General features: G+C 43.9%; 1 protein-coding gene across 4 annotated transcripts in view; it reads left to right on the top strand.

Moving 5' to 3' along the window:
- The window catches only part of SBF2 (SET binding factor 2), a 323,119-nt gene extending 308,774 nt beyond the window's left edge, over positions 1-14,345 (top strand). For all 4 annotated transcript variants that reach the window (XM_083164721.1, XM_083164720.1, XM_083164719.1 and 1 more), the window contains 4 exons: positions 5,512-5,690; positions 5,783-5,870; positions 9,497-9,628; positions 13,528-14,345. In XM_083164721.1, the coding sequence (XP_083020847.1) occupies positions 5,512-5,690; positions 5,783-5,870; positions 9,497-9,628; positions 13,528-13,626 (498 nt within the window). In that variant the 3' untranslated portion in view covers positions 13,627-14,345. The remainder of the gene's footprint in view (positions 1-5,511; positions 5,691-5,782; positions 5,871-9,496; positions 9,629-13,527) is intronic.
- The last annotated feature ends 3,358 nt before the right edge of the window (positions 14,346-17,703 follow it).

Genomic DNA, 17,703 nt, shown 5'->3' with positions numbered 1-17,703 from the left:
CAAATGGTATTTTTTGGTCACATGTGAGGCTTTGCCGTACTCGGGAGAAATTGGGGCACAGATTTTGAGGTGCTTTGTCTCCTTCATTCCTTGTGAAAATGAAAAATTTTGAGCCAGAACTGCATTTTTGTGTAAAAAATGTAATTTTTCATTTGCACAGCCCAGTTGTATCAAAATTGGTGAAACCCCTGGGGGTATGAAATGTACACTATACCCCTAGATGAATTCCCTGAGGGGTGTAGTTTGCAAAATGGGGTCACTTGTGGGGGGGTTCCACTGTATTGGTGCTTGGGGGGTCTTGCTAATGCGACATAGCACCCACCAACATTCCACCAGAATCTGAGCTGCAAAATCCAAAAATCACTCCTTCCCTTCTGAGTCCTGCCATGCACCCAAATGGTATTTTTTGGTCACATGTGAGGCATTGCCGTACTCGGGAGAAATTGGGGCACAGATTTTGGGGTGCTTTGTCTCCTTCATTCCTTGTGAAAATGAAAAATTTTGAGCCAGAACTGCATTTTTGTGTAAAAAATTTAATTTTTCATTTTCACTGCCCAGTTGTACCACAATTGGTGAAACCCCTGGTGGTTTGAAATGTACACTATACCCCTAGATGAATTCCCTGAGGGGTGTAGTTTGCAAAATGGGGTCACTTGTGGGGGGGTTCCTAAATTTTAGCATCTTATGGTGCCTAGAAACCTACATGGTGCCTAAAAAATAATCTCATAAAAAGGAGGCTCCAAAATCAAGTAGGTGCTCCTTCTATTATGAAGCCTGTAGTTTGGTCAACGTGCACACTAGGGCCACATATAGGATATTTATGAAAACAAAAGAATTGGGGGAATCAATTTTTAGTCACATTTCTCTAGTAAAATCTACGGTGTTCCTTAGAAAAATGTATTAAAATTGCAAATCTGCAAAAAAAAAGAAATTTTGAAATTTCACCTACACATTGTTTTAATTCCTGTGAAACACCTAAAGGGTTAACAAACTTTCAAAATGCTGTTTTGAATACTGTGAGGGATGCAGTTTTTGAAATGGCATCATTTATGGGGGTGTCTCACATACAAGTCCCTCAAAGTCACATCAGAACTGAACTGGTCCCTAAAAAAATCAGTGTTTGAAATTTTCTTGAAAATTTGAGAATTTGCTATTCATATTGTAAGCCTCCTAGTGTCCAAAAAAATTAAAAGGAAGTTGAAATAATGATGGAAACATAAAGTAGACATATGGTCTATGTTAGTTATTAACTATTTTGAGTGGTATGATTATTTGTCTCACAAGCAGAAAATTTAACATTTTGCAAATTGCTAAATTTTCCATTTTTTTACGACATTTTGGTGTTTTTCACAAAGAAACACAGACTGTATCGACCCAAATTTACCACTAATTTGAAGTACAATGTGTCACGAGAAAACAATCTCAAAATCACTGGGATAAGTTAAAGCAAAAAAAAGTTATCCCCACTTAAGTGATACATGTCAGATTTGAAAAAAAGGGCTCTGTCAGGAAGGCAAAAACATGCTGTGTCAGGAAGGGGTTAAGGACAAAATTGATAACATACAATATGAAATGGTATGCTCTTCTACAACCTCTAACCCTCTTTCTTTCCCACCTGAACCCTCTGGCACTTTCTCTTCATTTGAGCCCACAAATGAAAAGGAAGTTTCCGCACTCTTCTTATCCTCTTACTCTACTACCTCTCCTCTCGATCCTATACCTGCGCAAGTCATTAAAAATCTATCTCCTGTGATTATTCCAACCTTAACTAAAATCTGCAATCTCTCTCTTACTACTGGTACTTTTCCTTCTCTGCTCAAACATGCAGTGATAACTCCTATTCTAAAAAAAAAAACAGAATTCCGACCCTAACTCTCTCTCTAACTATCGTCCTATATCTCAGCTCCAGTGCCTCTCCAAGCTACTGGAGAGACTTGTCTACTCTCGCCTCACAAACTTTCTTAACTCTAACACCCTATTAGACCCACTTCAGTCAGGCTTTCGCTCTCAACACTCCACTGAGACAGCACTGACTAAAGTGGTGAATGATCTGGTAACGGCTAAGTCTAAAGGCCATTACTCACTACTTATTCTTCTTGAACTTTCTGCTGCATTTTACACCGTCGATCACTCTCTTCTCTTACAAACACTACACTCCCTAGGTCTTAATGATACAGCCCTTTCCTGGTTCACATCTTACCTATCTGATCGCTCTTTCAGTGTTCGCTTCTCTAACTCTTACTTCCTCTTCATTACCTCTGTCAGTCGGAGTTCCGCAAGGTTCAGTCTTAGGTCCTCAATCTATACCTCCTCTCTTGGCAAACTAATCAGCTCTTTCGGATTTCAGTATCACTTGCATGCTGATGATACTCAAATCTATCTATCAACCCCAGAGTTGTCACCAGTGGTTTGGGTCGAGTCTCTGATTGCTTCTCTACCATCTAATCTTGGATAGCTTGTCGCCAACTCAAACTCAATATTTCCAAAACGGAATTACTTATATTCCTGCCAACTAAGAACAGTTACCATCCTGACATCTCCATCGCTGTTGACCACTCAATAATCTACCCTACCCCACAAGCTTGTTGCTTAGGGGTCATCCTCGATGGGGGTCATGTTACATGCATCTAAAAAACATATCCAAAATACGACCCTATCTCACACAAGACACTACCAAATCTCTTATCCATGCACTCATTATATCCCGCATTGATTATTGCAATAGTCTCCTAACTGGTCTTCCCAAGAACAGACTCTCACCACTGCAATCAATTTTTATAATGCTGCTGCTAGGCTGATCTTCCTTGCAAGACGCTCATCGTCTGCTGATCTGCTCTGCCAGTCCCTCCATTGGTTGCCTGTATATTACCGTATTCAATATAAAACACTTCTAGTTGCTTATAAAGCTATTAACCATACTGCACCAGCATATATCTCTGCACTTATCACAAAATATCTCCCATCTCGACCACTACGCTCTACACAAGATCTGCGTCTCTCTTCTGCATGGATCACTAGCTCCCATTCACTATTACAGGACTTTTATCGCGCTGCTCCCATCCTTTGGAATGCCCTTCCACGCACATTAAGACTCTCCACCAGTCTCCAAACTTTCAAGCGTTCCCTGAAAACTCACCTCTTCAGGCAAGCCTATCATATTTAAGTTCTACATGCATAACCCTCCGAGGCACTTATGTATTATATAGCTTCCCTTCTGGACTTGTAACTGCTATGCTATTACTGGTGCCTGTCCTTATGTTTCCCCCCTATATCCCTATAGATTGTAAGCTTGCAGCAGGGCTCTCCTACCTCCAAGTCTGTCTGTTACCCAGTTTGTCTTATCACTGTCTACTATTGTAAAGCGCAATGGAATCTGCTGCGCTATATAAGAAACTGTAAATAAATAAATAGAAGCCAATGGGCTTCTAACGCGAACCCACCGCCGCCCCGCACGGACCCGTGCCGCATCGCCCCCTCACCTGTGTCCAGGCAGCACAGCGCAGTGCTGCCCGGACCTGTGACCTCCTCCCTGCACTGATCCTCTTCCGGGTGCAGGGAGGAGGAGAGCCCGGCGCAGCAGCAGCAGCGCCGGGTGTGGGAGGGAGGGGGAGCCGCCGGGACCTGCTGGGACTCGGCGACTCTAACCACAAAGGACAGCTCTTAACGCAAGAGCTGTCCTTTGCTATAATTATCGCATATGTTAGAACATATGCGATAATTATAATTGCGATGGGTGGCGGAGATTTTTAGAGAATCTCCCCCATGGCTTTTAGGACTCCCAAAATTCACCCATAAGAGCAGTATAGGGTTCAAGATCCGATGTTGGGCAGTTGTCACGATCCATTCCATCCTAAAGGTGCTCAGTTCTTGCCCACATCTCATTTCTATTAGATGTGTTGGGATCATTTGGTCAACAGTCATTAGGTCGACATGGGTGTAGGTTGACATGGTTTTTAGCCGAAAGGTCATTAGTTCGACATGGGGTTTTTCACAATTTTTTGACCCGAATGTCAACACAGTTGACATAGACACATTTCAAAGTGCACCACATCCCCTCGCTGCGCTCGCAATGCTTCGGGCACGGTGCCTCTCTGCGCATGGCACACTATTTTATTCTCCCACCATGCCCTAGTGCAGTGGTGGGGAACCTCCGGCCCACAGGCCATATACCGCCCCCGCAGCCAGTCTGTGTGGCCTGTGCAGACAGTGAAGTACAGGGGAAATCTCGCGAGAGCTACAACCTCTCGTGAGATTTCCCCAGTACTTGGCTTTCTGCACAGGCACCGGACCCCACAGACCGGCGACTCTAAAACTGCGGCAGCCGCCGGAGCGTGGGACGGCTGCCGCAGGGCAATTTGTAAGTGTTTTTTTTTTATATATATATGGCCCCCGAGGCATTTTCCCCCAGTACAAACAGCCCTTGGCCCCAAAAAGGTTCCCCTGCCCTAGTGGATGGTAGGGCATGAAATACTGCCTGTCGGCTCAAAAAACATTGAAAAACCCCATGTCGAACTTTTGACTGTCGAACTAATGACCTTTTGACCTAGAACCATGTCGACCTTTTCCCATGTTGACCGAATGACTGTCGATTATCATGCTATAGACCAAATGACCTCACCCCTTTATACTCGGGTATAGTCCAAACACAAAGAGCGTCCATTTCCAATTACCGGAAATAAGGGACCCTCGTTACTTCTGCACCACCAATTTTACACTTCTGCCATTCCCAGGAAACTTGTGTCCACTGCGCCTTATAGTTCTTCAGCCACCGTGTGATTTGAGACCATTGCGGGGGCAAATGACCATGGAACCCCCAATCCACGCTGCTGTTGCTTCCAGACAATTTTGGTAACTTGTTAGTAAGGGTGACCGGGGGCGATTGGTTTTACTGCGTTCTATACTCTGCAGCAGTACCGCTTGCTTGGCTTGCTATGTTGGCATCCTATGCCAGTGTCACATAGAAGCCTCTGATCTTCTTACTATGACACCCCTTGCTAATAATGTGGGCATACACCTGTTAGCAATGACTAACGTGGCCGATACACACTAGTTAGATGGCCATGTAAGTTCCTCCTTAAACAATATGTTGCATTTATTACACTACCCAGAGCCCATTAAAACCCAGGGAAAACTGTTCCTAGTGGTTAGGCAGACACAGACCCTTTTTTATGAAATCATTTTCCCAGTCATTTTTCAGATTAGCTTCAAATCATTTCCTACAACTGAAATCAGACCCACAGATCTATAATGTGCTGTCCTGGTTTTTTATTTATTTTTAGGGATTGATACCACAATGAACTAAGACAGAGCTTTATGCTTAGTAAATACATAAAAATGTCTGCCCAACATTCCGTTAGTGAGTGTGGATGGAACCGATTCTTCTCTCTATGCTGCATTTACAGGTGTCTGGTGACCTGTTCCAGTCTTTTCTCACCTGGCGGTGACTGGTTACTTAGAGTCGAAAAGCAAATATTCTTCTAAACAAAATCTTTTTGTGATGTTAAATTGTAGAGAAGTCCCTCCATCCTGGTGTCTGCCAACCTCCAGTCTTACCAGAAGATGTCTATGGTGCATCTTCCAGACAGTGGCTTAGGGGATGAACAGAACATCACATCTTCGCCTTCCAATGGAGTGGACCGGAGATCAGCAACCCTGTACAATCATTTTACCTCCAAGAATGAAGAAAACAGGTGTGTAAGGTTTGAATCCTTCCCTTTGCTTTATTCCCGTGTAAATTAATTTTGGGATATGTTTTGTCATCTATCTATCTCATCACACACAGGTCATTTGAAGGTGTTCTGTACAAGAGAGGGGCTCTTCTGAAGGGCTGGAAGCCACGTTGGTTTGTTCTTGATGTCACCAAGCACCAGGTAAGAGGAGGTCACAGGACTGAGGTATATATTCAGTTTTGCAAACAACTGTGTGAAGTGATCGCCAACTTTCCGACTGGCTTGCTCAGACGATAACCGTGTAAAAGGGGTAGAGACTCTCTCTTTCCTAACAGAGGAAGAATGACAGAACAATTGTGACTGCAAGAATCAACCGTGTGATCAGAACTCAGCCTCCAATGTCATGAATACGTAATGCATTGCTTACCACACCCTCACATCCATGTACACTGTTAATCCCAGTATGTTCTTCCTTTATACACTTATATTGTAGCTGTTCTGATATCTAGGACTGTTCTCTGACCTGATTCCATTTCACTGCACTGCCTCCATGTACTGCACACACGAGAACTATGCCGGCTCCCAATGTGCGTGGCCTGTCCTACTTTTGCTGTATTTGCTCCTTTAGTCTCATCAGTACTATTTTATTGCCACCATGTGCCCTCCCTCCCAGGCCAAGCCCTCCCACACACTGCCAGCCGCATCCGTATCTCCCCACTTTCTCCATCTGCCTTTCTCCTGTGACCCATCTGTAACAGACTACCTGCTCTCCATGACATCTCCTATCTCCTGCTTGACACCCATTCATCCATCCTCCCGATGTATCTGTAAGTGCCCGCTTCTGGACCTCCAGACCCCCTCCCAATGGTATCCTTCAATCAAGCAACTAGACCACCTTGCCCGTGCTGGCTCAAATATCATCTTATGCTCCCTGAAACATGTGAAATCTCATGCCATTACGATTATATTGACATAACCACTGGTTTAATACCACCCTTTTATGCCACTGCCAGCAGCAACCTATTATACATCCTGCCCATGGAGGAACCATCTGAAGAAGCTGCCTTGGATGGTACCTTCATGGACAGGATATATTGTATGTTTCATAAGAGAGGAAAGAAGAAAGAGTGTCCTGTTTTGGGTGCACCAATTTGAAAGATAAAATATAACCTTTATTAATTTTCTCTAAAAGGCTGCGAAAAGGTTAAAAAACATGAAACATACAAAGGTGGGGTAACACACTCTAAAACAAAGGTGGCAGGCAGGTACTGCTGAAACTTTATTTGTTATATCATGTGGTGATTGTACAGTGTGTGGCTGCCCAATTCTGTGCGGTTAGATCTACAATCCGTAGATTCTCCACCTGCTACCAGAACTCTGTGCTGGGTGCCAAGCGTAACTGGGTCAGCTGACCTCTAGTTGCTCACATATGCTCAAACCTCACAAACTTAGTGCTGCCACTGACATGCAATATAAAGGCCCTTATTCTGATCGGTGCGGATATTCCCGCATTCTTACGGTGCGGTCCGCACGCCACGGTGTTTTGCCGCGTGCGGCCATCGTCCGTAGAAACGCCCACGTGTCCTCCGCATTCGGACGGACTCACTCTTTAAGAACAGGGCGTGTTTACGGACGACATACAAACCATGCGTGTGCGGGAGAAACACTCAGATTCGGCACGGTATTACAGAGTATTACAGAGTATGCTCGGGAATACCGCATCCGAACGGGAGCCAAGCGGTGCTACCGCACGTAAGCGGAGTATTTACGCCAAACAACCCACTATGAAGTATCTTCTGCAATACATCACATGACCCACTTAGTCAATTACCTATCCTCATAAAAAAACTGCTTATTTTGAATTGGAATCAATTAGATTCCAATATATCCTTACAAGCATGCCTAACACATGCATTGCACACATTAACCCTTACAGCAATGTAAGTGCAATGGTTTCAATTAAAGCACTGACAAGCGTCCTATTAGTGAGTAATGAGTAAAGGAGTAGATTCTATTGGGTTCAGGTGTTAATGGTTGTAGTCATTAGGCGTACGTTCGCCTACCGCATGAACGAGTGGTGTACGCAAAGCAATAGTACACTTGTGGACACCGCACATTTCTGCCCTTTTTGATCGCGTGCATTCGGAGTGGTTTCCGAATGTACGCCCCCCAACATAAGTGTACTCCCCCGTGTCCGCCCATGTTTCCGCCCCGTTTTGCCCACTTTGAAACTACGCCCATGTGCCATTCCGCATGACGCCCATAATACGCCCATATTTCCCGACTGATTGCGGGCAACAGTTTTGGACGGGATTTTGCCGAACTGGTACGGAGTCTAGGCGTGGCACATGCGCGTTGCGTTCTCCACGCATGCGCAGACGGCGAAAAGACGCGATCCGTAAGAATGCGGTAAAGTCCGCGTCAATCAGAATAAGGGCCAGGGTGCTGTATATATTTGCAATCACCTATAAGCTGTTAAGGGGTGTCTACTCTGTAAATTCCAGAGAGACCTCAACCCCGGGAGGCCAAACAGGTAGTGGCCAAATATCTATTAAACAGTCACTGGGGTACAGTATATCCCCGTCAGAAGATCAGGGGGACTATATCCACCAGTGACTCGCCCAGATGTGGGGTGTCAGTGGATATGAGAGCCCCAAACGTGGGGTGATCTCGCTGCAGCACACGTGTGAGTGCAAGCCCTTATAAGGGCTTCCAAGACTCCACACTTAGGTACAAATAATCAAAATGCAATGTAAAGAAAATAACAAATCAGCACTACTGCCTGCGCACCGCTAGCCGGCACGCGCTTCGCAGTAAAGCTTCTTCTGGCCCTTAACACAGCTTAGAGGTGATTGCAAATATATACAGCACCCTATATTGCATGTCAGTGGCAGCACTAAGTTTGTGAGGTTTGAGCATATGTGAGCAACTAGAGGTCAGCTGACCCAGTTACTCTTGGCACCCAGCACAGAGACTACGGATTGTAGATCTAACCGCACAGAATTGGGCAGCCACACACTGTACAATCACCACATGATATAACAAATAAAGTTTCAGCAGTACCTGCCTGCCACCTTTGTTTTAGAGTGTGTTACCCCACCTTTGTATGTTTCATGTTATTTAACATTTTCGCAGCCTTTTAGAGAAAATTAATAAAGGTTATATTTTATCTTTCAAATTGGTGCACCCAAAACAGGACACTCTTTCTTCTTTCCTCTCTTATGCTCTCAAATTACAGTGTCCAGTGGTAGCACACCCCTGCCTATAGAGTTTTGTAAACATATTAGTACTACCTCAGGGGTCCACCTAAATACAAGTCTTGTGCGACTAACAACCCCCCCCCCCCCCCCCGTTTCTCTATATTATATGTTGATCTATTCATACTCTACTGTATCATATTACATGTGTATCCGTAGTTCCCATAAATTCCTTGGACTCTGTATGGCTTCTCCCCGGCAGTGTTACCCTTGTAGTGCACCCCAACATGGCTCACCTTGTATGCTCATGGGTTGGATGAAAGATACAAGGTCCTGACTGTTAAGTTAGGACCCACCTCCTAGCGTCAGAGCGCTGCAACCACCTGTTTTGTTTAGACGCAGTCTATTCCACCAAGGATACTCCTACGTAACGGGCCCAACATGGCTGCCTCCTCTGGTACCTTTCGTGGGTGAAATATGTAGCCCATAGAATGTATTTACCCAAAATGACAGCACCAACCCTTCATGAGGCTTATTGTGTGTATGCAATCCTACTGACTGTTACACTATGTGCTATGTTTTCGTGTCTGTAAAGTGACTGAATGTTGCACACCCCTCTCCACCGTACAGCTCCGCTACTACGACTCAGGCGAGGACACCAGCTGTAAAGGTCACATAGATCTAGCAGATGTTGAGATGGTCGTACCCGCTGCACCAACTATAGGAGTGCCAAAGCACGCAAACGAAAGGGCTTTCTTTGACGTGAGTAGCGACGCATGCTTTATTGTATTCCTGGTGATTGAGCAGAACGTTGCAATTTGTTACGAATATGTGTCCGTTGATCTCTGTTTCTCAAGGTTGTTCGGGTTCCTATGATACAGAAAGCATTAAAGGTTATTTTTCATTATCGCACCGTTTTCAGCACATTGTGTAATATAAACAGAAGTTTATAAGATGATTGGGGCGAATCTTAGGAACCGCCCAGGAAAAGCTCTGCAATGTGCTGCAGGGTTATGGAGGTAAAAGCCAATGTGTGACGTGACAGAGGTGCTCTGGGAGGGGAAGGTCACCCGCTGTGCACTACATTAGTGTGTACACTACTCGTGCATGTTGCTGTACAGGAAATTGCTGCCGTTAATTGTAAATAGTGAAATGAAACGATACAGTCTTGCTGGATGCGCGGATATTTAAGGCTTCGTTCCAGATGCCATCTGATACCCTGTAGGGTGTGGCTCTGAATTCCAGCCAAATGACATCATGGTCTGTTCAGGAGATGGCAGAATGAGTTGTGTCCATAGAAACCAGTTACAGTAAATACACATATGTAATGTTTAACATGAAGTGTACACATGTCCACGCTCTGCGCTATAACCGTCAGTGTATAAGGGAATCGGGGTTTATACCATGTTGGAGCTTGGGCTTCCATGGGAAGAGTTAATGAAATGCGCAATTGAATTTTGCGGGGGGGGGGGGATGAGTGCTTGCACCCTCTTTAACAAGCTAGTGCCACGATGTGAGTTGTGGTCTTACTATCTGCGCGAACAGCGTCGCACCAACACTGAAGTCGGAGAATACCGTTTGTTATGACTAAGTGCTACACTCTATGTGCAGTGACCTGCATCTCCCGTCTAACCTGTCCAGCACAGTCAGCTAAATGAATAGCTCCACGCACTAGATGTTAGACAATGGTTGACACTGTAAAGTGGTCGACATTGAGAAACGGCCAACACAATCTTAGGGTCGACATAACTAAGGTCAACATGAATTAGGGTCTTATTAAAAAAGACACTTTAAACTTTTTGTACTAGTTATTGCTCTGATTTTGGGCGGGATGTTGTAAAACTCGCCGCCCCCCTTCGCCGGACATCGCATTATTAATAACGGCATATGTTGTAACATATGCTGTTATTAACGCAAGGGACAGCTCTTGCGATAAGAGCTGTCCCTTGCGATGCGGTGCCGGCACTGGACTTCCGGGTCTGTGACCCGGGAGTCCATCTGCGCATGCACAGACCCCGGCGCTGGCCGCAGGGCACGCTGGGAGGGATCCGTAACAGATCCCTCAAACAGCGCTGCGGTAAGAAGCCCATAGGCTTCTGCAGGGAATCGCCAGCTTTTGCTGGCGATTCCCTCCGCAGCGCTGTCTCTGCGAAGGGACAGTACAGCATACAGAAATGCGGTAAAAACCCCGATAACTGGGTTTTTACCACATTTCTGTGATAGAGAATCTCCCCCTTTGTCTGATAACCGCTTCTTCTACATTTAATTCTCTTTGGAACCTATTTCTAAAACCACCTTAATATTAGGTCCTGGCCACAGGGCTATTTCTGCATATTTATGCCAAATCTAAGTATGGGTGCCATTTAAGGATTGCTGATTACCGCAGCCCCATTGTCCTCCGTGTGGATTGTGATTTGTAGTTATGTCCACGTATAGCTAGTCTCCTTTCATGTTAAAAGGAAGAAAAAGATTTCAGAGGCAGCGCTGATCCAAATACACAATAAAAAAATGTATTAATTAAACAATCTATACAATTATTACACAGATACCGGCCGGTACTTCAGCATAAAAAACAATTATAAAAATTATTATTAGTTCACTACAATAAACACCATATCTACCTCCTTCTGACGAAGCGGCCGATTGCGAAAGGCCGAGAAACGCGTTAAGGGCTTACCCAGGTGCCGACCGCCGCATCACCGTGCCCTCCTGCATAATTATATCGCCTCCAAGACCGCACACCACTCTGTGGACACGACCCTGAAGGCTGTTTTGCACACAGCAGGGAATCAACAGCCGGGAGATCCCCACATTCTGACTGAGTGACTGAGCCAGAGGCGGCAGGTTATAGCTCAATTCTGTGTTTTACAAGTGACTTGAGTATTTCTCTAATATTGAAAGCATGCATGCCATCTAACGTACTAACACGGACTAAGCTTTGAGAGAGCTAATTGTTCATTACTAACATCTGCTTACTAATCAAATACAAATTAAGAAATACAGAGAGCTGGAGCAAAAACAGATATGGTGCTTATTGTAGTGAACTAATAATCATTTTTATAATTGTTTTTTATGCTGAAGTACTGGCCGGTATCTGTGTAATAATTGTATAGATTGTTTCATTAATACATTTTTTAATTGTGTATTTGGATCAGCGCTGCCTCTGAAATCTTTTTCTTCCTTTTGGCTTTAAGGGGCAGGGGTGTCCCCTTGTCAGAGACTATATAGAATTGCGCTCTGCCATTCCTTTTGCTCCTTTCATGTTAAACAGCCCTTCTAGTAGCGACTGGCATCTTTTTTTGCTACAATAAACTCTTATTGCAGAACATGGGAAATGGGAAGCACAGGCAGCTTCTCCTGCTTAAAATTATACGTCCCCTGACCAATGTTCCCTCTAATGTTACGAAGGCTGCGTGCGGCTAAAGATTTTGGCTGTGCAACTTTGGAATGAAATTTACATTTTTGTGCGTCACTTATATATAACTGGAAAATGATGTTCAGCATTTGTGTTAACTTTACTTCAAAAGGATATTAAACATTTAAACATTCAAAATACAGCACATAATGTAGTAAATGGGTGAAGCACACATTAATTGAGTCCACAACTGCAAAAAGGGACCACTGCTGCTTTGTGCGCTCAGTTGTAATGTCTGTGCGCACGCTCGTCGAGGTGTGTGCGCGCGCACATGCGCACAGCTTAGAGGGAACACTGCCCCTGACTGTATTCAGTGTGTGACTAAAAGGCTGTGGGCCAGATTCTCTAAGCTTCAAAAGTGATAAAATGGAGAGCGATAAACAGCCAGCCAATCAGCTCCTGTCTGACATTCTTCAGACACTGTCTGTGACATGGCAGGTAGGAGCTGATTGGCTGGCTGTTTATCACTCTCCATTTTATCACTTTTGAAGCTTAGAGAATCTGGCCCAGAATCTGCATACAGAATGCTACATTTCACCTTTTTTCTTGGAAGGTACACTGTAACGTATAATTTCTTCTGCAGTCATACACAGAATATAAATGTATCATTTTAATCAGCAGAAGCTGCTTGTGCAAATTTGGTATTTAATAGAAAAAAGTTGCAAAAAAGACACCCAGCGCTACCGAGTCGTACATTTTAATCAGCAGAAGCTGATTGTGCAAATTTGGTATTTAATAGAGAAAAGTTGCAAAAAAGACACCCAGCGCTACCGAGTCGTACATAGTGTTTATTCTAGCACCTGCTATCTTTGAAATCCCATGCAGTTCCTCTTCCCTGCCTCGGGGTGTCGCTGTCTGCTGTGGTGTTTCTATCACAGGTCTGGTTTGCATATAGGTGCTGATATACAGATCACACTGTGCTAGAAGCACCAGAGCAGACAGCGACACCCCAGGCAGGGAAGAGGAACTGCATGGGTTTTCATAGATAGCGGGTGCTAGAATGATCACTAATATATAGCGTTATGTATAGCACAACTTGTATAGCATATAGGATAGATGTGTGTGGACACTTCTCTAGTTAAAGCATATGGCAGCTGAGTACTATGTGCGCATTGCCAAAAGAGTTAAGGAGCTGGTGAGGAATCCTGCACTTTGAAATGAATTGTATTATATAAAAATGTTTCCACCGTGATGGAAGAAATTCTGAGCTTTGCTTGACCTCGTTCTTCTGCATTTTGTATTCCAGGTAAGAACCAGCAAGCGTGTGTACAATTTCTGTGCTCAGGACGCACAGAGTGCCCAGCAGTGGATGGACAAGATACAGAGCTGTATATCTGATGCATAGCATGCCTGCTGGGACATTGTAGGCCGTATACCTTCTTTCTGTAGAAAGGAGCGTCCTGTTATTCCGTGTTGTCTCTTCCAGGTAGCCAATTTGTCTAGAACATTACATCACCTGCGGCTGTGCTGTTCCACGACATGGGACCACTAGCACCCGCAGTACCAGGGCAGGGCACTTAGTGACTATCATTCTACTGTTACTATAGAAGAAGGTGCAGTTTATGGAATCTTTAAGCCTTTAAACAAGTATTATGCAGCTAATTCAAACATTCCCAAAATGTTTACTACAAAAGAGAGGCAATAGGAATCGAAGTTGATTTGATGGCAGCACAAGCAGTAAGTCCGATGATGTTATCGGACTGAGACGTTTACAGAACCCTTTACTGTTCTCTCTTACTCCATTCCTAAATTTGTGTGCAGTGTCGGCGCAGTGTGAAGTCTTTTATTCTTTATTTGTATAGTTGTAACATTAGGTCAAATGATACACACCTGCAAAATAGTGTGTGTGTGTGTGATTCTAGCGGCCTGACGGTATGGGCGGGCCTAACGCTTCTTATTGTATATAGAAATGCACACTACACAGGAAATTCTAAGCACATGCACTTGAACATATGAAGGACAGTAAAGAAATGACCATTATGTACATAGTATTGTCAAATAATTGGACACCCTAAATTAAATCAACAATGTTTTTTTTTTTTTTTTTATAGTATGTTAATGTCCCGAGAAACTAGGTGTGACCACTTGTGATATATATTGACTGGAGTAATTACATTTTAAACTGTTAATATGTTTATCTTAAAATTTGTACTGTATATACATCATTTTTGTACCTTTTATTTCTGTAAATTTCCGATCACGTTTCTTGCACTGTGGCAGAGAGGATCTCACTCTTGGCATCCTGGCGGGTGTCGTCTTAAATGACCCAAACTGACCCCGAACACTGACTGTACGACCACAACAATTGATGAAGCCACAACGTCCGTTTCACTACACCGTGCCAAAAACCAAACTTGAACATTTCTACCCAATGGAAACCACATCTTGTTGTTTAACTGTTTTTATTATTTGTTTCTGTTTCCAAAAAGTGGCGGCACGCGTGAGCTTTTTTGTATCACTTGGTTTCTAAACTGACACCGGTGAAACTGACACTTTGCACATTTGTGTGTCTCTTCTGTATATGAAGTCAATTTTGGGGGGGTTTTATGTACTTTGAAAGATGAAGATTTCCTGGTTTATTAGACGGAGTTTAGAGATAAAAACAAATATTGTAAACTTTATTTTTTAACTCATTTTAACAATTTTGTGTATTTGTTATGACGTGTAAGCTAAACATCTTGTAATAAATATACTGCCCCGTTTTAAGAGCCATAAATAAATTTTAAATGCGCACACAAGGGGTCATTGAGCCTATACAGAATATATATATTCTAATATATTATAGTTTCTTCAACCTTTACCTAATAGGGTCATGGTAATTTACACGGGTTGACATGTCTGAGGTCCTGCATGTATGAGTGAGTGAGTGAATGGATTATATAGGGTCATGGTAACTTACATGGGGTGACGTGGGAGATCCTGCATGTATGAGTGGGTGAGTGAATGGATGATATAGGGTCATGGAAACTTACATGGGGTGACATGTGGGAGATCCTGCATGTATGAGTGAGTGAGTGAATGGATGATATAGGGTCATGGAAACTTACATGGGGTGACATGTCTGAGGTCCTGCATGTATGAGTGGGTGAGTGAATGGATAGTATAGGGTCATGGTAACTTACACGGGGTGACACGTCTGAGGTCCTGCATGTATGAGTGGGTGAGTGAATGGATTATATAGGGTCATGGTAACTTACATGGGGTGACGTGGGAGATCCTGCATGTATGAGTGGGTGAGTGAATGGATGATATAGGGTCAGGGAAACTTACATGGGGTGACATGTGGGAGATCCTGCATGTATGAGTGAGTGAGTGAATGGATGATATAGGGTCATGGAAACTTACATGGGGTGACATGTCTGAGGTCCTGCATGTATGAGTGGGTGAGTGAATGGATAGTATAGGGTCATGGTAACTTACACGGGGTGACACGTCTGAGGTCCTGCATGTATGAGTGGGTGAGTGAATGGATTATATAGGGTCATGGTAACTTACATGGGGTGACGTGGGAGATCCTGCATGTACTGTATGAGTGGGTGAGTGAATGGATGATATAGGGTCAGGGAAACTTACACGGGGTGACATGTCTGAGGTCCTGCAGGTATGAGTGGGTGAGTGAATGGATGATATAGGGTCATGGTAACTTACATGGGGTGACGTGGGAGATCCTGCATGTATGAGTGGGTGAGTGAATGGATGATATAGGGTCAGGGAAATTTACCTGGGGTGACATGTCTGAGGTCCTGCAGGTATGAGTGGGTGAGTGAATGGATGATATAGGGTCATGGTAACTTACCTGGGGTGACATGTCTGAGGTCCTGCATGCAGGAGTGAGTGAGTGAATGGATGATATAGGGTCATGGTAACTTACCTGGGGTGACATGTCTGAGGTCCTGCATGCAGGAGTGAGTGAGTGAATGGATGATATAGGGTCATGGTAACTTACCTGGGGTGACATGTCTGAGGTCCTGCATGCAGGAGTGAGTGAGTGAATGGATGATATAGGGTCATGGTAACTTACCTGGGGTGACATGTCTGAGGTCCTGCATGCAGGAGTGAGTGAGTGAATGGATGATATAGGGTCATGGTAACTTACATGGGGTGACGTGGGAGATCCTGCATGTATGAGTGGGTGAGTGAATGGATGATATAGGGTCAGGGAAATTTACATGGGGTGACATGTCTGAGGTCCTGCATGCAGGAGTGGGTGAGTGAATGGATGATATAGGGTCAGGGAAACTTACACAGAGCCCTGCCTATATCAGAGGGTGACTGGATATATGACCACTTGGCTATGTATTTATCATGCAAGATGTTTTAGTTCAGTGGTTCCCAACCTCAGTCCCCCACACAATGCATGTTTTCCAGGTCTCCAGTCAGAATCAGGGGTTGGAAACTACTGTTCTAGTTTATAATCCGGTAGGACATTAGGTCTATCTTTTGTGATAATCCAGATATTCTGCAACATTCTGGCACCTATTAATTTCCTTGTTTCTTTATGACGTTGACATTTCTGCATTAGAGGCGTAATTTTATTTAATTTGAAACTTTGTTTTTCAAGGATACCACCATCGTATCTTTGGCCAAATATATGCTAACAACCACATTATATGATAATTTAAATACAATCACAAGTAATCTATATTATGCGAGGAGTAATGATTGCCCCCCTATCCTTGGGTAAAGCATTACATTTGCAAAGGCTCCCAAAACAAACATAGGTGAGTGTCGTCCTATGTAGAAGGTTATATCAATTTTCTGTTGCCCTTTTTTCACAACTAAAGTCCTATGAAACTCTGTGTTTTGTTTTGCCTTAAACCGTGACTGTCCTGTATCTATCAGCTGGGGCTGTTCAAACGAGAGCTGTCTGGCTTCTGCCTTTGTGCAAAACAATGACCGTTGTCGCTGAGACTTATGCTGACTACATACTGAAGCAATGAGTACCCGAGCAATATGGCAGCTGATAGGCCATGGTACACATCAGAACGATCCCTCATTCCGTCCATTACTTTGCACGTTGCCTCATTCGATTTTGTCTGGAAGATCCTACTACCAAATACAGGAGTGTGTTGTTTGGTCATAGATACTGAATGATCCATCCGATTCAATATAATGTTCATGTTTGGTGAGAAATCACATACTGTACAAGGCAGAAATTGCTCCAGTGTGTACCCAGCTTTACATTTCCAAAACTTTGCAGGAGACATCATCCAAAAAATTGGGACTACTCTAATAGGGAACCTAGCCACCCTATCACAGTAGAGGCTTGAGTGGGGCTAATTGGTCCTCCTGTTCATACTATGTTCCTTTCCCCGTTTACAATTGGTCAACAAAATGCTTTTGCTGGTTGTTTGTTAAATCCTTTTCAGACATAAAACATCCAGCTTCAACCCGGCTCGGACCTGGGACATTGAGCATGAAC

Source organism: Crinia signifera, chromosome 11 (genome assembly GCF_055691185.1).
Source record: "Crinia signifera chromosome 11, ASM5569118v1, whole genome shotgun sequence".
Classification (NCBI taxonomy): Eukaryota; Metazoa; Chordata; class Amphibia; order Anura; family Myobatrachidae; genus Crinia; species Crinia signifera.
This window is presented reverse-complemented; position numbering and strand designations above follow the sequence as displayed.